This window comes from Tetrapisispora phaffii, chromosome 9 (assembly GCF_000236905.1).
Source record: "Tetrapisispora phaffii CBS 4417 chromosome 9, complete genome".
Classification (NCBI taxonomy): Eukaryota; Fungi; Ascomycota; class Saccharomycetes; order Saccharomycetales; family Saccharomycetaceae; genus Tetrapisispora; species Tetrapisispora phaffii.
This window is the reverse complement of record NC_016528.1, coordinates 447,878-469,596: the sequence shown is the minus strand read 5'-3', so window position 1 is coordinate 469,596 and position 21,719 is coordinate 447,878. Positions and strand designations below refer to the sequence as shown.

The window sequence follows — 21,719 nt, the reverse complement described above, 5'->3', positions numbered from 1 at the left end:
CCTGAACTTACAATAATCAGTAATTCTCTGTGTACTAATAAAGTCCCTTAAAAAATAAACATCAATTAATTAATGCTTTATTAAGTTCAAAAGAATAAAACAAAGTTTAGTTTTATCTTTTAACCGCCTATATATATTTATATGAATGGTTTACACAGTAGTGAAGAGAAGAAAGAAAGAATTCCATTATAGATAAAATGATATGAACTAAAAGAGAATGATAGTTATTTTAGTATATATATAATATATATGTATACATAGATTAAAATATTTATTTATTGAGTTAAGCAGAATAGTTTAATCTAAAGATGTCATTAAATACATAGTAAGAGTTACCTTCTGGAATTAAATGGAAGACTTGAGAGAATCTTTGTGCATTTTGTTCTTCATCGATCAGTAGATCACCAGTGATCATAACTAAAACATCACCACTTGGAGAAGCTGGTTGAGCATCCAAAGTGGTGATTCTGTGGGTAACCTTTTGGAATGGTAAAGAAGTTAGTTTTTCGACGATGTTCTTAGTACCTTGTAATTGAGTAGTTTCGAAAGTTAACATAGACTCATCTCTATATAAGTTACCCAATTGAGATCTGTCAGAATCGAATTGATTGTAGTAAAATTCAGTGAATTGTTGTGCTAGACCGTTGAAATCCATCGTTTTTGTTTGTTGGTTCTATGATGTATAGATATATAGATATATTGAGCTTACGCAAATAAAATAAGTACACTTCAACAAAATAAGCAAATATTCAGTAATGAATACTAAAAGTCACACATAGCAGAACTACCAATTAGTTGCTAATAAGCTTACAATTGTAAATGTCTTTAATACGAATCAATTATTGCTATTGCTATTGCATTATTATATTGTGTGGTAACAATATTGATTAGTTCAAGTTCACACATACACTATTAACGTAGTTTTGCAGTAACTAAAGAAGCTAAAATTTTTTATTTTTTATTTTTTCGATTTCGGAAATGTTCAAACCGGGTAACAGTTTGCCAATTTATCGTTTATCCTTTTTTATAAAGCATGGAGACAATATGGAACAATATATAATAACTATAAGTAATTGATTCGATAACTTTAAGAGTTCATTGGTTTGATTGTTGCAATTCATTAACAAGTAAATCAATTACCGGACCATCACACTTAAGTGCATTAAAATTATATATCTAGAAATATTTATATTGAGCGGCAAATGGTAGGTCCTAAATCCCCTTTTAAAAGGTCTTCGAATAACGACAGTAATCATAAGCGAAATAACTCGACCAATAGTGCTACGCATGATGGATATACACACTCTAGAAATACCAGTGTAGGTGCAACACCTCCTATTAGTAATGCCAATAATAACACTCATAAGAGAAATGTTTCAACGTCATCGACAAATTCTAATTTTTTGGCTGAACAATATGATAGAGATAGAAGAAATATTATTCACTATTGTTTCAGTGCTAATACAAAGAATCCAAATGGACAACCAAATAGTTATATAACGCACGTCAGGATTATTGAAGATGCAAAGTTTCCTTCTTCCAAGCCGGTGGGTCCTGTTAAACTAGATCAAAAGAAAAAAAGATGCTTGATTTTGAGTTCCAAAGCTGAAAACAAAGATTTGATACAAATTCACAAAGCCAGAGAAAATCCAGACGGTTCTTTCCAAATTGGTAGGACATGGGATTTGAAATCATTAACAAGAATTGAAAGAGAACCCGAGGTGAATGAAGGTTTTATGTTGACAATCGGGAAAAAATATTACTGGGAAACGAATTCTTCAAAGGAAAGGCTTGTTTTCATAAAATCATTGGTGAAAATATATTTACAAGCGTTCGAAGGTCATGTCCCTGAACTAGTCCATTGGGATTTAAGTTTATTCTACCTGGATGAGCGATCCTACGAAAGAGCTGTGATTCATCCAAAAGAATCAGAGCTAGCAATTCAACAGTCAACAATTGCAACAACAACACTTACAACAACAACAACAACAACAACAACAACAACAACAACAACAACAACAACAACAACAACAACAACAACAACAACAACAACAACAACAACAACAACAACAACAACAACGATCCAGCAGCAGCAGTTGGAACAGCAGCAATTGGAAGAGCATCAACAGAACAATATATATGATAGAACATTCCAAGGTGAGACTGCGTCAAATAGACCATCCTCGAATTCAACTGCAAATATGGTTTATGATCCAGTTATACCAAGATCCGTAGATAGAACCAGCAATAGAAGTAACTTGAATAGCGGTTACATTGCAGATGAAGTAACACACGGATCAATTAATAATTCCAAAAATAGATCAATGTCTCCAGAAAGAAATTCTTTAAATAAAGCTCCATATTCTAGTAGTTCTACTATTAACCAGTTGAATAAACAATATTTATCACCTGTGAGACAACAAACTACTGAATATGACAACAATGTAAATGGCGGTGCTTATGCTAATGAGGAGGAAGATTTTAACTTTCAAAAAATTGAGTCCAGACAAGTTTATAATTCTGAACTAGGAACCAATGAAGAGGAAGACTATGAACAGCTGGTAAAACATGATAATATGCTGGATAATCTAAATGCCGTACTTTCTGATAAACAAACCATACATTCATCACTTACTGACGACGATGATGAGAAAGAAACTCAGCCATTAACCATCCTTTCACGTAATAAAAGTAATGCTGAAATTGAAAGCGACAATGTTGTAGATTTATATGGAGACAACGATGAAAATGAAAGTAACATATATGATGATTATAATTATAAGTTAGATTTAAATGAGGACTTGAATCAAACAAAAGAAATTTCTATGAATGGTTACCAAAGTTCTCAAATTTCAAATGAAAGCAGTGCCCGTCAATCAAAATATAGGATTACCAATGGACCTGAGAGTACTGAGTTTGACGATACCTATGAAGACACAAATGAAGACACAAACGATATTTCATATGAACAAGGCGATGAGATACGTTACAGTCAAATGATAGATACGGAGTCTAAAAATAGGCTTGCAGAAAATTTAGCAGAGGAGCCGGAATATATCAATGAACAACAAGCTGACCATCAATATCATGCTGTTTCAACCATTCAAGAAGAGGCTCCATTAGTAGGTAACTTTTCCAGCATGGAAGATAATGAGCTTGAGAATAAAAAGCGCGATTCGACTAAGATGTTCCTAACACCATTGGAAGTTGATGATCAAGCATTAGAAGAAATCCTGATGGATGTTAATTGGGAATTAGATGATGATACAGATAATGTCCTTCAGAAACTTGACAACCAATTATCAGATACTAGATATACCTTTAATAATCGGTTAATTTCTTTAGGAAAAACAGATACAACTGTGAAAGAGTATGAAGAAATTCTAAGCACTGAATGTGAAAAAGTTCAACCAATATTTTCTTTATTCCTAATGGAAATGAATAATCTTTCTAGTGATATTGATTACGTAGAATGTCAGGCCAACGGCTTACAAGTCGAAAGTGCAAACAAAAAAGTTCTATGGAAACTTTTGACTGAATTATTGAATTCTGTGTCATTAAATGAAAATGACTTGAATGAGTTGTTAAGCTCTCCAATCAGTGAAAGAAATTTACCGAGAATCGAATTGCAATTGAAAGGTTTATATAAAGCAATTGTTGCAATTAAGGGTCAAACAGATAATGATATGACCACGCCATTTAAAAGCTCTGATTCCACTGATCTGGGTAAAATGCAAGCTTTGGCACCAAGGAGAAAAGCCTATGAAAAAGTCACCACTGTGTTTTTGCAAAGAGTTGAGAAGGAGTTAATTAGGAAATTTGAAAGTTTTCATACAGATATATCATCAGATGATCAATTAACAAATATTCTTAATAGAATATTGATATTCTCTTCATTGACCTCTTTTTGTAAGAATATTTCACCGGAGTCTTACGATACGATTATTGAGCAATGGAACAACAATATCAAGGATGTCTATTTAACCAGATTTAACAATATTATTAAGAATTTAGATGATAAACTTTCTGATTACCAAAATGAACTTGAAAACTCACCATTGAATCATCAACAAGAAGAGAGCTTTTTGAAGCAATGGAAATACTACAAGAAAAACAATAAATTGACAATAGATATTCCAAGAACCTCAATATATATGAGTAACTTCATACAAGCCGTAAATTCTATTGAAAACTTATGTATCATTTACCAAAACTTCGTTGATGATTTTTTCCATATTTCTGAGTTTAAAGATTTTGATGAATATTTACAAGACCATAGTGATTACAATATTAAGACAGGATCATTGAAAATTTTAAAAGATGTTAGTTCAGATAGAGACTCCAACTTAATCAGAACAAATTTGGTGTCTAAAATTTTTAGTCCTATTCTTTCTAAATTTACAAATGAAATTCAAAGAGTTTTCAATTTAGATAAAACTATCATACCATCCATTTTATTATTTTTTGAAATACAAATTAAAAAGCTCGAATCCTCAAATCAAGACTTCTTGTTGACAGTTTTAACAAGATTATCAACCACCATTAAACAATTATGGTCTGAATTCATCGATGATAGAGTTATATATTATGAAAGAGTATTAGTGAACATCAATAACAGCACTGAGAATAGTATTACTCCAGCAATCTTATCAATGCCAATTTTCATTAAAAACTCGTCTGATTTAATATCATTTGTATTCAATGAATTAAAAACTGAACATAACATTGATACCAACATTGCCAATTACAATGTCAATGAAATTGTCAATACATCATTTGCAAAGATTAGCATGGCAGTGACAGAAATTTTATCACGGAATAGTGTTCATAGTAATGAAAGTCAAGAAAATGTTAAAGCAGATGACATTAGTACTGATATTAACAAAATAATAGTGTTACTATTGAATTCATATTGGTTAGGAGAAATGTTACCAATTGTTTCATTAAACTTAAACAATAACGTGTTTGAGAAACCAATCCTTAAAGCCAAACAAATTTTTGATTATGAAAAGACAATGTATGCGAAGTTTTTACTATTACAATTGATGCCAAAATTGACCTCCTTTGTTAACGGTGCCACAACTATCATAGCCAATTCTCAAAAGAATAGCAATGGTAATGTAATGGTAAATCCATCAAGATGGGCAGTCTACAGTAAACAGAACTTAGACAACATTCTTTCAGCATATACTTCACAAGAGATCAGATTATTAGTGAAAGCATTACACGATGAAATGCTCGACAAGTTAATCAGCAACGACACAGATTTTGGAGTATCACTATGCAACAAACTGTGGTCGAGCATACAAGGTGAGACTGTCTCTTTGTACTTGAAACTGTATACATTAGTTGACAAACACTATCAAGGTACCTCGATCCAATTTTCTAAAAACGATCTAATTACCGCCTTTGATCATTATAAGGAATAAAATCATACCTACCCATAAACCTCTATATATATATATATAGTTTCCAACATCCAATACATGTCATCTCTTAGTTGTATCCTTTTTTTAGTCACCATTTAGGGTGGCCATATATTATTTATTAATTATTGATAGTCATATGAACTCACTATGTTACCCGATCTCCGGAACTTTCCCTTTTCGGACGTCTACGTCAGATACACACGCACACACTTACTCCCTCACACAGTTACACACAGTTAACACTAATATCCCGGCAGTTTTAAATCGATTGTCCGGATCGGGATGTCAAGCGCCACAATTACATAGCAGTAATAATGACTGATCATGACTAAACTAGCTATAACAGACACGCCAGTAAGTACTATGATCACAACAATACAGCAAACTAAATAACGATAGCAACAACGAAACCAACAAAGATCAAATATCCACCGCAATTAATAGAACTAGCTACTCTATTAGATCTCAAAAATCAGGAAAGGCCCAAAAAAAAACACTCACGCAATTAAGAGTCAAAATGATAATAATACAGATCCGATGAAGTGTTTTGCTTCGAAAAGTATACAAAACTGTGGAATTCAAATTGACTATAGCTTATCTATTGTACTCAAAACTTAAAACTTTGACGTCCAAGCAGGTAAGCAAAACACATAGTTGTGGTTGTGGTGGTTGATAATATCTGGAGTGTGTGTGTGGAGGGGTAGAAGATACTCTAACGTTCATTTGGAATAGGCATCGGCTTGTGATAAGGGTTGATGTTGTCTTGGCAAATGCATTCTGCATTAGGATAACATTTTAAGACATTATACTACCATAGCATGTGATTGACCGGGAGTAGGTAATGTTTTATAATTTAATACCTCCGAGATAGTGAGTTCATACATTTCGATCAAATTAAATCGTTGTTTATATTAGGTAGCCGTCTTAGTTTATAAATATCTTGAACTACAATGTTGTGGCTGTGGCTAGGAAGTGTCTCAAATTGTAGTATGGTAAATTCCATCAAACTTATTTTCATGTTACACACACACACACACACATATATATATATATATATTGTACAAAGAGTATATAAAATTCATCTTTCAGTTCTTTTGATGTTAGTTGACTTGTAATATAGGATGAGCTTGTATGCTAGGCATCCAAAATTCATATCACTTATTAAAACCTTAAAATGTCACAACTATTGAATGTGAAAAATTCAGATATATCTGAGAGATTGAAAGACTTAATTAAAAATAATTCTGAATTAGGGTCACAATTACTTTCGCTTCTTATAGTCAGTAGTGAAAATTCTAAAGAGATAATTGATGCCATTAACAATAATAGCGTGCAAACAAAGGCAAATTTAGACGAATATTCGATACCCAGGTCACTTACTGTGAGTGAACGAGATTTAGAGGTAGATTCCGAGGTTGTCAAGTCCGATGATCCTGTTGAATATGAGAAATGTCAAGAAGAGTTGTTACTTGAGAAGAGAAGAAAGAACATCGAGGCTAGTGCAAGGTTCAGACAGAGAAAGAAGTTGAGAGAACAAGAGACAAAGAAGAAACGAGATATGTTAAATAGAAGAGTCGCTGAATTGTACTCAAAGATAGAAGATTTAACAATTGAAAATAAATATTGGAGAGAGAAAATAGAAAAAATCAATGAACAAAAATCTAATGAGTTACTAAATGAAATTAAACTAAAAAATACAAATTAAACTTTAAACTAGGAAGTACTAATGTTATAATAGCAAAATACTTATTTATTCGCAAAGTATACAGGACACAATCTCAAAAATTTCACACGACGATCTAAAATGCAGACTTATTGCTTAATTTTCGTCGTTATTATATATTTTAATCTGAGGAGATCTATTCTGGATAATTTGTTAAGTTTCAAGCAATTCTACATTTTCCATTGGCTTTGGCGAGAGTTCTTGAAGCATATTTATATCTTGGGGGCATTGATATGCATCTGTTCTTATAGGAACATTCATATTGTCAGTGTCACTAAATAGATCCTCATATTTGTCTATATCAGTTTTATAGTTTTTAATATTCATATTCTGGGAGGTTGTGTTTTTTATCCCAGAATGTTTACGTGTCTTATCTTCTTTAATACGTCGGAAGTTTCCGATTACTTTATCCTTGAACTCTTTGAGTCTTAAAGTAATTCGATCCCGTTTCCTTATTGTACTTTCTGTCGAGCTTTTCCCGTTCGATGTAGTAGTGTCACTCATAAAATGTTGATAATGCAGATCGAAGTCGTCAACTAATTTAAACTCGTCATTATCAAATAGACTGTCTCTCTCAGTCAACGACACTTCAGTTAAATTTGAATTAGGATAAGTGGCTTGCCATATTCTATGACTTTCGAATATATTATTAGAATCTTCTACTATTGCTCCTGGTACAGACATTTGTAAATTAATAGTTTTATCTTTTAATTATCAATTATAGATGTTGGTAAACATATGAAGAAATGCATAGGTATATTAATTTATACATATATATACATATATGTATTTTACGTCGTTTTATTTTCGCACAAAACTTTATGGTATTTCTTTCTGAGACTCAGCGACGCAGCATAGAATCAAATTTTATAAAGTAAACGGAAGGGTAGAATAGCTTGAAGATGCTCTCTTATTATTACATGCGCTGTATATTAATTATGTAACTAGAGAAGTTAAATATAATTTTTGTGTAGATATTTAGTCCATCTATTTATTTATATATACGTATATATATGTATATTTATCAAATAGACAAGTTAAACTATGTGGAGGATGGCTTTTTCTTCTTCTTATCTTCCTCCTGTTGTTGTTTCTTTTCCTGTTCAATTTCTTGAACATATTTATCGATTTCGTCATTGTCTAAAGTTATAATATCATTATTTGGTCTAACAACAGTGATTTCAATATTTTTAGCACCGGTTTGTACTACCTCCAATAAAGACTTTACTGTTAATTTAATACATTCTTCTTTATTTTTTGGGGGTTCATCTTTATTGTAATTATTTTCTAAAAATTCCCTTACAGTTTTTGAATTTCTACCAATAGTTTGAGCTGTCCAGGAGGAATAAATTCCTGATGGTTCTGTTTGATATAATCTTGGTTTGTTATCATTTGGATCGAAACCAGCAATCAATGTAGAAACACCAAATGGTCTAACACCACCTGATTGTGTATATCTTTGTTGGACACCAGCAATATAACGAGTTAGATATTCTATTGATACAGGATCTTCAAGCGTTAATTTGTGACTTTGGGCTTCAATTCTTGCTTTTTCAATCAAAATTCTGGAATCGGCGTTTAAACCAGAAAACGAAAGTATAATATGATTGTCAATTTTAGAGATTTTAGAAGGGGTGATTCTAGTATCTTGTAGTTTCAAAGTAGATCTTCTTTCACAACCTAATACTACACAGTCTTCACCTTTAATACCAACGGAACAGGTACCTCTTTTAACTGCCTCTAGAGCATATTCAACTTGGAAAATATGCCCATCTGGAGAAAAAATAGACAAAGCTCTATCGTAACCACTCATGTCTGTATATTTATATTTTTTGTAATGCGATGACTTATTATTTAATTGAAACCAATTATATGTGTATACTCAATTTATGTATATTTTTTTGCTTTTTAAGTTCCTTCTTCTTTGAGGATTTCAGATCGACGGTAAACTCTCCTTCAGATAATTAAGTTATGCAGAAATTATTTCTTTCTAGTACACTTCGATGTACAGTCTAAATAGATATATAATTATAATTATTGTTCTATATTTATTTATATATAAGTTCTTTACTTTTATATTGGGTGGCAAAATGAATTCCTATTAAATTGAAATCTGTTACGGAACTGTTAGCTTTTCGCTTTCTCAGAATTGTAGCACAAACGTTACCCGCTCCTAAGAAAATGGAGTCTCCCTTCACATATTACCCATTAACCACTTTAACCAATGTGGTGGGCCCGGGTTAAACAATGAGCGCAACATATAATTAATTCCACAAGCTCATCGACTATCTTGCTATTATAATTAGATCGATCAAATATAATAATAGATGTATACATGCATCAATACTTTGTTTCGAAGTTAGTATTTGATTAATTTTATATTTCCAGTAGGTTTCCTTCTTTCTCTGTGTATGTTTTGTAATCTCTGTTGAGTCCTATTGGGAAAGTTTTCTTAGAACCACATTTACAATTGATAATGAATTTATCATTCTTTTTATTCTTTGATTTTACTACTTTAAACATTTTCGGGTCTTTATAATCTATCAATCGTTTACATTTCTTACAGTATGATCTTTTTATATTTGGTGATATCTTCGTATTTGTTTTTTTACTTATGGTGTCTAACAAATTGACATACGTTCTTGAAATATCTAAATTAGCATTCTTATAATGCATTGATAGTTGATAAAGATAATTAATCCTTTGAAACTGTTCTTTATTACTGGCATTCTTCGGTGGTTTTGTAGCAATTATCTCTGCGTTTTCAGCTGACATTTTCAATGCTCTGTCTGTTTTTCTTAATGTTCTACTTTTCACAATCTAAAAATAAAAATAACGTCAAACAAGCACAGTAACTTCAACAAACTAAACTCATTGTATTTATTTATAGCCGACGAAAAGTCTCATTTCAGATAATAATAAAAGAACCTTGACCACTGAAGGTAACATATCGGAATTACTGCTTACTATACATGAATTTACACCATATACTTACTGCATTGATTTTATAATCCACTCGTACTTGTTATTGCAACAAATGGTTTAATCGTAAGTTCATTCAGGTTCGTACATGGAATGGTGAAAAGAATTTTCGAAATGCTTTTTTTGTAGTTTTTGTATGAAGTTTCGTAATTTTACTAAAAAAACGACGTGCAATTAAGATTTTTACATATATTAAATTGCAAAAAAATTTCTTTTCACGAGTAGTAATAATATATTTATATATATAACATTAGTAATTTTAATTTAATAAGAAGTGCGGATTATTTATCTTGAATTGTAATTTATAATGCAATGGGTTACAAGCTGATTCGTTCGTTTCCAATTAACATTATTAATAGTAATATCTATATTTGTATTTTGAATTTCTAAATACTGTAGCGGTTTATTCAAGTATTTTTCGTAGCAAGAACTAATAAGGAATAAGAATAAAATAACTAAGCATAGACTATCTCATAAGATGGATAGCGTAATATTAAAGGAACGGTTAAAACCTGGTAGAAAGTCTAAGAAAGATGGTAATTCTTCAGTGGTTCTTTCTGAACAGGAGATGAAGGCAAGGAAGCTGTTGCAAAATAGAAAAGCTCAGCGTGCATTCAGAGAGAGGAAAACAAGTAGAATATCTGAATTGGCTGATGAGGTTGGTAGTTTGAAGAAAACAATTAAGGAGTGGGAGAAGAAATACGCTGAGTTAAACTTAAAGTATGAAATTGCTTTGAAAGAAGTTGATTTGTGGAAGTCTGGTATCTCTTCATTAAGGGAGAAAGCTGCTGCTGTTACGTTGCCTTCTATCACGATCCCTGAAGTGATAACTCCTTCCGCAACACCTGATATTGTGAGAAACCATACATTTAAAGATGCGAACTTAACAACTATCATTGACAATTTCAAACCGATGAAAGCCGTCAGTTTGAAGAGACAGATGATTAACAATGAGAAGCTCCTCGACGAGTCGATGGGTGACATCCAACAAGAACGTTGTGTGTTTGCGGATGATCCAAATAACAAAGATTTTATTTGCGTATGCAAGAGTTTAAAAGTACCAAAGGGTGATTACAAACACATCCCCAGTACGATGCCAATCACTAGTATAACGACGATGAAGAGGAAATTCAATGCTGATGGTGAGAGAGTGAAGCCTCCGCTTTATTTCAATAACGGATCGTATGAGCTTGATTTCAACGAGATTCAAGATGCGAAATCTAAAGAATGTTGTCAAAAGAAGGTTAAAGGAAACGAGTGGTCATGTGAGAAAAATTGTACGAAATTATTTGATGAAGATAGTACTACAAATGATGATTCATGTGAAACCAAAAAGACTGAAATTATACGAGATATACAAAGCAAAGCAATGACTCCGACGCGAACTGAGTCAAGGAACTCTTAGGATAAAAAAACATACAAATAGATATAGGTATATGTGTGTGTATTGAAAATAAATAAAGACTAGCTAAACTATACATTCTGTTTATTGTTCTTCTTCCACTACTATGAATCCGCTTAATTTATCACTCAATGGGATTATTGATTTAATATCTTTAATATCACTTCTATTCTTTTGTATGTGGCTTAGAGCTTCATCAAGCAATAGATCATTCAATTGAATTATACTATAGGTAATAGAGTTCGAAGCAGAAAAATAGGAATTCGAATCTATTTTATGTTTATCAATCCATGCATTTAATAAAGAATGAACTTCATTGAAGCGAGAAACAGTGACTGCACTGGTGAAGGTGACTATTGTCAATGACAATATTAAAAAAAGACCTCTAGCGAGCATCATATATACGTATGTATATCTATTTGCGTGTGCAAAATTAGCTGTGCATTTTTTAGTTTGTTTGAGTGCAAAAGGGATTGTTTGCAAGAGCACCTATTTATATACGATTTTATATTAATATATATTATACCTTTCGTTGTAAAGTGAAGATGATTGCTCTTTATATCATTTGCTATTCCAATTGTATATAAATAAGCAAAAAAATAAAAAGTTATGCTTCCAACCAGAGTCGAACTGATGATCTCCACATTACTAGTGTGGCGCCTTACCAACTTGGCCATAGAAGCTTACTATCACATTGTGACGTCCAAGAAAGGCGTATCCATTTGAAACGCTAGGACCGTATGACAGCAAAGATTGTAATAAACACGGTGTCAGTCTGACCCAACGGTAACTTAGTGTAGATAGTCACGTGGTCATTTACGGGTAACCAACGAAGACATGCGGGGCCACAGTGTGACGCCCAAAAACACATCAAAAATTACAATTCCTAAAAACAAACTGACTGAATTACCGCTAAGAATCGTCGCTTTTTTTTTTAGTTCTTTTTGCTCTCCCATACTCCACCAAATCTAAACCCTCCTCCTATTGGAAATGCACGCACACACAGTAAGCTGGGAAATCTATCTCTGGCCACCATCTAGCGAGTCCCTTTTTCCTGGCTATCTCTTTTCATGGAACTTATCGTCAACCTTAATTCAAAAATCACTTAGATTTCCTAATTAAGATCCCGCACGCAATGAACTGCGCCCCTCGCCCGCCTTCCTTATCACAGACCACTCAGATCAGCCCACAAGTCCATCGGCCCGAAACGCGATGGTGGCACAGTGGATGGTGTGCGCAGCAATGTCTGTGACGTGACTAAGACGCTGAACCCACTCACAACTGACAAGACCAAAAAACACAGCGTTAAAAATGATTTCGTGCGCGTTTGAGCTAGAAAATTGGGGGCAGCGGGCAACGGCAAACCGGAACGACAACAGTGGGAGACACAGAGGCGGAGACGAAAAGATAAATTAGCTTTTTCTATATTTAGGTGCAACCCGCATTATAAAAAATATCTTGCGGTGGGTTTTGTTTGTCTTAGTCGCAATGGCAAGAGAAGGTGTCGTGGGGAGGACGTGTACAACAACAAGAAACGTGCAGGCTTTGCTTCTTTTATAGTTTCTTTTTTTGGATAATGTTTTCCCGAGTAACAGATGGTAATTTCGGTAAATCTGCCGCCGAGCATAGTTCCAAATTTTGTATATAAACATGATAGAATTCCTGCTTGCTCGTAGCAGTGAGACAGTGTTTAAATTTGTATAGATATATAATATATTCTTGTATGATCAGATCATAATAAACTATATTATAATATTGCAAATCATATAAACTTCATTATGAAACGTGAATTAATCTATTTGTTTTTAGTTAATTTTGCTTTCGTCGTTGTGACGCTGTACTATACATTCGATGTATTAACTTTAGCAGTGGATGATACAGTTAAAGATTCATTTAGGGACTATGAATTAAATCCCGATAATTATAGAAATTTATCTAATGATGAATTACCGTCATTTTTAACGCCCTCCATGTTGAATAAACCGCAATTGATCCCAAAAATAATACATCAAACTTATAAAACGAACGATATCCCAGAACATTGGAAAGAAGGTCAACAAAGATGTAAAGATCTACATCCAGATTATGAGTATATCTTATGGACTGATGCGATGGCAGAAGACTTCATTGCAGAAAACTATTCATGGTTTTTAGAGACTTTTAAAAATTATCAGTATCCAATAGAGAGAGCAGATGCAATCAGGTATTTCATTTTATCTCATTTTGGTGGTGTTTATATAGATTTAGATGATGGTTGTCAAAGAAAATTAGATCCTTTACTAACAGCTCCTGCTTTCTTAAGAAAAACATCTCCAACTGGTGTTTCAAATGATGTGATGGGTTCGATTCCAGGACATCCTTTTTTCTTAAAAGTTATTGAGAGTTTAAAAAAATATGATAGAAATTGGTTTGTTCCATATATTACAATAATGTCTTCCACTGGTCCATTATTCATAAGTATGGTTTGGAAACAATATAAAAGGTCAAGTTTATATAATAAGAATTTGAATTCAGTGGTGAAAATTTTACAACCAGCTGATTATAAAATGCATAAAAATTCATTCTTCACAATCGCAAAAGGTTCTTCGTGGCATGCAGGCGATGCTAATTTTATTAAATCATTAGCAGTTCATATTCTAGCATGTGTTGTGGCAGGTTTTATTTTGGCTTTTTCAATTTTATATTCCGAATATTTATTTTATTGTTGGTTATGTGCAACTAATAGGAAAAATAATAAGTTTTCGAGATTGCAATCAAGATATAATGATATTGAACAAATACAAATTGAAAATTCAATATCTTCAAAAAATAAATTCTCATTGAAAAGAAGTTTAAAAAAATTAAGCAATTTAAAAATTGCAAGAAAAGACTCAAATTTAAGCTATTTGCCAATAGCGAACTAATTAGACTTGTAAAACTCACACTCAAGACTCACGCATGCACGCACACACGCACACACACACATGAACAAATTCTTATGTATACAAATCTTAAACAAATTTGACAAAATTTGATCACATATTTTTAATATTCCCACACAAGTTCAATATAACCTTTTATGACAATCAGCATACAATAGCATAATATCTTGAACTTATCTGTAACTTTTAGTGCTTACACATATACACATATATATGCATAATATAGTACGATATTGATTTTGATACATAACTCATCATAGATTAATAAACAAATACACAGTCATAGATAACAATTAAAGAGATACTGAATTACCAGAAGTTGAGAGCCACCCACTCACCGTTGATGCATCGATACTTCCTCCAAATGTAGTATCATCGGAAACTTTTACAATGTTGATAGTGCCACTCTCCTCATTGAATATTACAACTGCCTTCATTGAATTACTCGTAGGTCTGTCAAAAGTAGCACTGGAACCACCGCCCCCTGAGCAAGTGCCATCAGAACCTTGTCCGTCATGTATATCGTTGCTTAAAGCAGAAGAACCGCTTGATAAAACCTCAAAAATATCGAATTCTCCACAGCCAGTAGACCAACAGGAACAACTTGAGGACCCATATTGCACAGTCCTAGGAATTTTCGCATTCAACAGCCATATGGCAGGCATGTCCACGTTCTCGGTGGTAGAACTTCCTGAGTCATTAGGCATTTTGAATTCAAATACAAACATTTTAGATGTGCCACCAAATCCGTGGTAGTATGGGACTGAGCTGCTTCTACAACAGCCACAGTCATTCCCACTACACTCAGTGCTTGAAAAAATAATGAACTCATTGTTGGAACCGACTTGTACCTCGTCCAAAGCTTGTGCAGACGATGCAGTATCGACACCATTTGAAGCACAGTATGTAAGAGCACTACCAAAACAATTGCTCCAATCACCTTTATGGTTCATGAAGACGACATTCGAGCAAGACCCAGGAGAGAAATAAGCTACCTGATTCCAGCTTGAAGATGTTCCAGATGACGACGACCCAGTTGACGACGACGATGATGAAGACGGTAATTGGGATTCTACAGTAGAGGTTAAAACTGCAGATGCTTCCCTCTTTCTATGTTCATGTCCTTGTTCATTATCCTGTTCCTCTCTTTTTTTATAGCTGGAGCCACCACCAGGTGTGTAAACTCCGAATTGAAGCAAGGTAATAGGGCCACGAAAATGAACAGAGAGCTCTTCGTTAAAGGGAGCAAAAGTCCCACTAAATGATGTCGACGTTTGTGAACACTGGCAGCTGCTTTCATCCATGCTCACCACATCCATGTATGATCCGGAATAACCTACATTGGAATATACAATTGCGTCAGTTGCCAGGCAGTGTATATCAAAAAAAAATGAGATAGAACAGTAAATTGCTATTAGAGTATAAAGAAACATGGCTAGAATTCTTGTTTCTAAATTACAATAAAGGTTTATATAATTTAACAGATTCTTTAGAATTTGTAAATAGCGATGAATCATACCCCATTGGATGAAGGATACAATTCCAAAGCATAGTTGATTTATATACGATATTAAAATTACAAGTGATAAAGAGCTTTTTTTATTTTAAGGTAGTTTTCCATGACATACTTTTGAATTGATAAAGCGATTCTTAATAATAATATCCAGAGTTTCAGTTTTTGAGGTGTATCTTTCTTTTGCTTTGTCTACCTCAAATCGTGGTCAATTCAATAAATCAGGGAAACAAATTCCAAAATAATGTACATTCCTAAGAGCTAGTTTGGAGAAACAATGGTGATTAATAGTTGGTTATAATTTTTGCCATTGGAAAGAAATACATAGCCAATCTACTGTCTGTTATAAAATATATTTGCATCTCATGACAGCAAATGCTTTTTTCCAAATTACTGTCATCGCTGACCGATGGCAACTATTACCCGGTTCTTAAAAAAGAACTAGATACGTGTTGCAATGAAAAAGGTCAAAGAATTGATGAAACATTTCGAAATTCGATATTCGATCAAGATGATAATATTATTGATTAAATATATCTAGAAAGATCTGTTCATATTTTTGTCAATATAAGTTTATTTGGATCAATTGATTATAAGGTAATCATTTTACATAATTGGTCTGTTTCTTATTATCTATTGAGAGAAATTATTGTATAGAATACGTTGCATTCCAGTTCCTAATATTATATATAATACAATGGCTAGTAACGCTTTAAAGCAAAAACTTGGTAACGAAAAGTTTAAGAAGAGGAATGAACATCATAGAAAACTAGGTAAGAAGAAGATTGAACTATCCAAAAAGAAAGACCAACCTCCGATCTCTAAGGTTTGGATCTATATTCTTGCCTTTTTAATTGTCGGTGGTGGTATTTTAGAAATTATAAGTTTATTATTTTAAACTTTTAAAACAGTGAGACGACAGAATATATTTTTAAAAAACACAAAGAAAAAAGCATGAATGGTTTGAGGTCACTTTGATAAGTTATTACACAACTTTTTACATTTTATAGAAAACACCAATAGAATTTAATGATTTAAAAGATGGAAGTGATATTTTTAATGTGTATCGTTGGATCATTGAATTGTTAGCATCGCAGAATTTAAAGTATCTAAAGGTAAATGATGCCGCCTGTTTGTACTATTTGAGAATAATAGGATTTATATATATATATATATTATACAGTTTTAATATTTTCCGTATATTCTATTAGAGTTACTATTTATGTTTATTTATTATGTGTATGGTTATATGATGAATATACGCCCTTCTGTAAAAGCTACTAACATAGTCATCATTGTTGTTTCAAACTCATATACAAAGCTATTTACAATTACACTTCTAGAACATCTGGTGGTAAGTCTAACCCATTGACTCTGAAAAATTGCCTTGTACAGAAGTAGAAAGTCCACCAAGTGACATCCTTAGCAGGTTCACAAGTGCAAGCGTTTTGGAATCTGATGCTTTCTTCTGTTGGACAGGATAAGAAATCAGGATGGTAAAATCCTAAACCATCGAAGAAATGTACTTCCTCTCTATCCAAGAATAAAGCGGCAGCAATAGAATGAATTGGAGCGTCACCCCATCTTTCATAAAAAAAATTACCTGTTCTATCTAGATAGTTGAAGTAATCTTGGTAGGCTTGTGATCTAAAGAAGTTTAGATCTATGATTTCAAAATTAGTCCAGAAATGGCATCCATTGAACGTCTCACCGTCGTCATCGGAAATAAATTCCATTAAGTTGTTGTCATTTAAATATTCAGGATGCATGCCAATAAATTTTTTGACATGAGTCCATAATGTTGGAATGGTACTTTCATATTCGACTAAAGATAAAATGAAACCGTACTTCTTTTTGTTTACTTGCATAAACTTGAATATATCGTATGGAATATTACAAAATATGTTGATATCAGAATCGACTCTCCATGAATAGTCATATTCAGCCAATAATGGATGTTGGAAAATGAAACCAGCTTGGAAACGACACATATGTCTGTAAGAAACAGATTCACCATACAAAACCTCGTTATCAAACATTTCATCTCGAACGTTGTCTAGTATATCTTCATCGACAAAATCAGGAATCGACCACTGTTTTTCTTCAATTAAACCAAACTTGACCTTACCAGATACTAAAGATGAAACAACATCGATGAATTCTTCAGTGAATTCTACTTCGTTCAAGAAAACCCAGTCGTAATGGTATCTTCCGTTAAAACGGTCTTCAATGTCTCTGATTGTTTTAACTAAAGTCCATAAATCACCGTTTCTACATAGTGTAACCATTGCAGCTTTGACTTTGACACCATCATCCAATGGGTGGACAACTTTTTGAGATTTATCAGAGGAAGGCATCTGATAGTCCTCATCTCTTCCAGCATTGATCATTCTTGGATCTTTGTGAAATTTCATTTCAATGATATCACTGTCCCTTTTTGGAGATGTATTACCAGAGGATTCAGCTCTTTTTTCAACAGTTTTAGTTTCATATGCAGTAGTGGAACTGACACTGACAGAAGTACTTATGCTAACTGAAGTAGATATGCTAGTTTCGGTGGTAGTTGCCGTGACGGTTTCGGTTACATAAATCTTCTCGATAACTGGAGCAACGTTGCTGTTGGCCTGGTATAAGACACTCACAGTGGCCAATAAAGCTAGTACTATCCCCAATAAAGAGATGTTGAGAAAATTCCAACCTCCATTATCGGTCTTCGATTTTTCAACAGAAGGAATAGAATCCGCTACCTTTTTGTTTGCAGTGATAGATTCGTTATCAGACATTGTTTGAGTAAAGATTGTAGAAATCAACGACAGATATGGTGTGAGCCCTATTGATATTCTGTTAATTCGCAAAGAAAATATATGTGTGTATGAACAAGACAAACTGTTTGAAGTTATTGATCTCTTTATAAGTGTTTCGAGAAAATTACACACTTCGATATCGACTTGTTCAAAATTGACAGCTTCTGTTTGTTTTTTCTTTTTTTTTTTGAACACTACATTTCCAAGAAAGGGCAAAAAGAGAAGCATATAAAAGCAAAATGGAAGAATATAAACCTAAAGGGATAAGAACCCGTTCTTGGAAATGGTCGAAATAGTATATTATACCGCAATAAAAGACAATTGCTATCAGCGAATGCGAACATTCCTAGCACCGTCAGTCTCCGCTAGCCATATTGTTCCAACTGTTGATAGTATAATTACCATGTCAAAAGATCTGTCAACAAGCCAAGACGCAGGGGCCTTGCAAATAAGTGAAAGCCAAGACAATTCAGCGAGATTCTACCAACTAAAGTAAACATTAAACCCGAGCTTTCGCTGCTTCCGAATTGCCTAATGTTAAATTTGTAATTGGTAGAACAATGTTTCCGATGCTTTAACGAATGTTAAAATTAAAAGCGTTGCAACTGAATTTTTAAAATTTCGAAAGATGAAAGAGAGAATGTGCCGTAGAAAACTTTCGAAATGTTTTATTTTCACAATGAATTGTGTTACCCACTGCCTAATCAGGAAAGTACGGAAGCGTAAGGGCAAAAAGCTCATATAACGTGCCGGATCTCGAATCTCGAATCTCCTAAACAGGAAGTTAGCAAAATGTTTGTATAGCTGTTTGTCATTGACCGGTAGCCATTCGACTATCCGACACTTCGAGCTCTTTACTGTTTCCTCTTTTTATAGTTGACAGGTGGCCTCTGACATGTGCTAGTTATTTCTTTCTTAAGGCAGTGGGCATCGGTTGTCGTTTATCGTCTGCCGGTTGATCCGTTGACGAAGACCTTGAGAGGCTTGCTATTCTGAAATATATCAAGGGACTGACAGGGAAGGGCGGGTAATATATATATATATGTGTGTCTGGGAAGTGAGGCAGGGGAAGTACGATTATAAGTATAAATATATAAACATATTCATTTACATGGGGTTCTCAAAAAGTTTTTAACTATGTACAATGGTGTAAGCACTGAATTTGCTCAAGGTGAGTATAAAGAATTGTTGGGGCTCTCACTCGGCCTCTTCAATCAAACTTTTTGATTGTTCTCTTTCTTACGTGTTTCAAACATTTCCTCAATTTCTTTCTGTTTCTCCATTTGTAATTGCATTTGCTCTTCTGGGGTTGGTATGTTACCTTCAACGTAATCCTTCAACGTAAACGTTTGTCCACTTAACTGCTCTTGTTGAAGCTTCATTTTCTCTTTTTCTTCTTCAATCAATTTCATGAATCTGACATAATTCTTCTCACCTTCTTCACGGATCATATCTAGTGGAAATTTTGTGGAGTTGCCACTGACTGTGTTTCCCATCGATACACTCAATGCTTTCAGTAACCAGTTATTTTGTTTGTTTTTTTGGTCATTGTAGAATTTAGTCTTCAATTTATCTACACGCTCGTTAAATTCGACTGGGATATGACTTTTGTCATGGAAACTATTCAAGATGGGCTTAACATCACTGACTTGTTGGGTTGCTAAATATTCCAAAAATGGGATCAACTTCAATAATTCATCGTCAGCTTGACCATTCCATGGTTTAACTGGGATAGCGTTTTCAGGTTGGAATTTATAGTTGTTTGGATCGCAATCGATTATTAAGACTTTGTCTAAGTCTCTGTTCAGTTTAGATAAGTCCTTAATATGAGTACCCTCCTTATACACACAATGTTCCTTGTACAAATTGTAAGAAACGAAAGCATGGATTGGGTCTAGTTTTTCGGCGATCTTTTCGCTGTACATCATGTAATTAGACGAAAATAAAACAATTTCATAGTACTGAGATAAGTAACCAAGGAAATAGTCAGTACCTGGTCTCTTTGCAGTTCTCCAACCATGTTTTTGGTCCCATTCGGAGTGAACCAAGAAATCTTCTAAAGTCAAAACCAAAGTAAGTGGTCTTTGGTATGGAGGAGGAGGTGGTGGTGGCAATAAATCTGGAAATGGAGGGTCTTGGAAATATGAAAAGGTACTATTTAATCTGGCTTTGAATCTTTGATACATTAAACCGATGGTGTATCCATTCTCAACAGATTCTTTTAATTCTTTGGGCTCATCTGCGTCCCAATCTCTAGTCATATATAAACCTAACCCAGTCAAAGAAGAGAAAGAGAAAATGTACATCCAATTAGCATATTTTTCTCTCTTAATATCGGTAGATGATTGTCTCTTTTTCTTTTTCTTAGGACTAACCGGATCTGATGAAGCAGTTTCACCAGCCGAAGTGGTTTCTTCTTTGGATTCTTTTCCAGCATCTTTTGCATCTAAATCAACACCAGCTTTAAATAGCATATCATCAGTTAGTATTGACTTGGCATCTTTACTCTTACTGTCTTTTTCTTCAGCTAATAATCTATGCGAGTACATCAACGACCTGGTGCCAAAGATTGAAGAACTTCTCAGCACCAATGGTCTTGAAGCATGCACTAAAGTACTTGCTCTTGTGGTACGTATAATAGTAGACAACATCTTAAAAATTTAAGCTGCTGATATCTTGTATAAATGGGATACAGTATGGAAAATAAATATGACTGAACGGCAGAGTTCCCAAAACTAGTTCGTTGATACTTAGCTCGTGTTACTAGAAAGTAGTAGAACAACAAGAATATGAGCTAAATAAATAGATATTATATCCCAATGTATATCTATCTTAATTCCAGAATATGTTTAATAAATAAATAACTATTATCCAAATTCAAGTTAAATTCGAATAATTTGTTTGATAAACTATTTTTTTTTCCATTGTTGACAATCGAGTTGTAA

The 21,719-nt window shown here is 33.4% G+C and overlaps 12 protein-coding genes and 1 non-coding gene across 13 annotated transcripts; 5 read left to right on the top strand and 8 right to left on the bottom strand.

Moving 5' to 3' along the window:
* Window positions 1–283: 283 nt before the first annotated feature.
* On the bottom strand, window positions 284–655 carry NTF2 (Ran GTPase-binding protein NTF2; the record flags this gene model as incomplete). Its single annotated transcript, XM_003687101.1, has 1 exon — window positions 284–655. The coding sequence occupies one exon, from the start codon at window positions 653–655 to the stop codon at window positions 284–286; it is 372 nt and encodes a 123-aa protein (XP_003687149.1).
* A 547-nt stretch (window positions 656–1,202) lies between these two features.
* On the top strand, window positions 1,203–5,429 carry SEC3 (GTP-Rho binding exocyst subunit SEC3; the record flags this gene model as incomplete). Its single annotated transcript, XM_003687100.1, has 1 exon — window positions 1,203–5,429. The coding sequence occupies one exon, from the start codon at window positions 1,203–1,205 to the stop codon at window positions 5,427–5,429; it is 4,227 nt and encodes a 1,408-aa protein (XP_003687148.1).
* Window positions 5,430–6,603: 1,174 nt separating this feature from the next.
* On the top strand, window positions 6,604–7,134 carry MET28 (Met28p; the record flags this gene model as incomplete). Its single annotated transcript, XM_003687099.1, has 1 exon — window positions 6,604–7,134. One exon carries the CDS (start codon window positions 6,604–6,606, stop codon window positions 7,132–7,134), a length of 531 nt encoding a protein of 176 aa, XP_003687147.1.
* A 171-nt stretch (window positions 7,135–7,305) lies between these two features.
* On the bottom strand, window positions 7,306–7,836 carry TPHA0I02080 (uncharacterized protein; the record flags this gene model as incomplete). The annotated part of the gene is made up of 1 exon (XM_003687098.1): window positions 7,306–7,836. One exon carries the CDS (start codon window positions 7,834–7,836, stop codon window positions 7,306–7,308), a length of 531 nt encoding a protein of 176 aa, XP_003687146.1.
* A 358-nt stretch (window positions 7,837–8,194) lies between these two features.
* Window positions 8,195–8,965, bottom strand: PRE6 (proteasome core particle subunit alpha 4; the record flags this gene model as incomplete). The annotated part of the gene is made up of 1 exon (XM_003687097.1): window positions 8,195–8,965. One exon carries the CDS (start codon window positions 8,963–8,965, stop codon window positions 8,195–8,197), a length of 771 nt encoding a protein of 256 aa, XP_003687145.1.
* A 563-nt stretch (window positions 8,966–9,528) lies between these two features.
* Window positions 9,529–9,927, bottom strand: RPR2 (ribonuclease P protein subunit RPR2; the record flags this gene model as incomplete). Its single annotated transcript, XM_003687096.1, has 1 exon — window positions 9,529–9,927. The coding sequence occupies one exon, from the start codon at window positions 9,925–9,927 to the stop codon at window positions 9,529–9,531; it is 399 nt and encodes a 132-aa protein (XP_003687144.1).
* A 685-nt stretch (window positions 9,928–10,612) lies between these two features.
* TPHA0I02050 (bZIP transcription factor) lies at window positions 10,613–11,539 on the top strand (the record flags this gene model as incomplete). Its single annotated transcript, XM_003687095.1, has 1 exon — window positions 10,613–11,539. The coding sequence occupies one exon, from the start codon at window positions 10,613–10,615 to the stop codon at window positions 11,537–11,539; it is 927 nt and encodes a 308-aa protein (XP_003687143.1).
* A 607-nt stretch (window positions 11,540–12,146) lies between these two features.
* Window positions 12,147–12,219, bottom strand: TPHA0Itrna1T. Its single transcript has one exon. It is a non-coding gene; the product is annotated as a tRNA-Thr (tRNA).
* A 1,095-nt stretch (window positions 12,220–13,314) lies between these two features.
* On the top strand, window positions 13,315–14,439 carry TPHA0I02040 (glycosyltransferase family 32 protein; the record flags this gene model as incomplete). Its single annotated transcript, XM_003687094.1, has 1 exon — window positions 13,315–14,439. The coding sequence occupies one exon, from the start codon at window positions 13,315–13,317 to the stop codon at window positions 14,437–14,439; it is 1,125 nt and encodes a 374-aa protein (XP_003687142.1).
* Window positions 14,440–14,750: 311 nt separating this feature from the next.
* TPHA0I02030 (PGA52 family protein) lies at window positions 14,751–15,974 on the bottom strand (the record flags this gene model as incomplete). The annotated part of the gene is made up of 1 exon (XM_003687093.1): window positions 14,751–15,974. One exon carries the CDS (start codon window positions 15,972–15,974, stop codon window positions 14,751–14,753), a length of 1,224 nt encoding a protein of 407 aa, XP_003687141.1.
* A 693-nt stretch (window positions 15,975–16,667) lies between these two features.
* Window positions 16,668–16,868, top strand: YSY6 (Ysy6p; the record flags this gene model as incomplete). The annotated part of the gene is made up of 1 exon (XM_003687092.1): window positions 16,668–16,868. The coding sequence occupies one exon, from the start codon at window positions 16,668–16,670 to the stop codon at window positions 16,866–16,868; it is 201 nt and encodes a 66-aa protein (XP_003687140.1).
* Window positions 16,869–17,301: 433 nt separating this feature from the next.
* TPHA0I02010 (glycosyltransferase family 15 protein) lies at window positions 17,302–19,002 on the bottom strand (the record flags this gene model as incomplete). Its single annotated transcript, XM_003687091.1, has 1 exon — window positions 17,302–19,002. One exon carries the CDS (start codon window positions 19,000–19,002, stop codon window positions 17,302–17,304), a length of 1,701 nt encoding a protein of 566 aa, XP_003687139.1.
* A 986-nt stretch (window positions 19,003–19,988) lies between these two features.
* Window positions 19,989–21,425, bottom strand: TIM50 (protein translocase subunit TIM50; the record flags this gene model as incomplete). The annotated part of the gene is made up of 1 exon (XM_003687090.1): window positions 19,989–21,425. One exon carries the CDS (start codon window positions 21,423–21,425, stop codon window positions 19,989–19,991), a length of 1,437 nt encoding a protein of 478 aa, XP_003687138.1.
* Window positions 21,426–21,719: the final 294 nt, after the last annotated feature.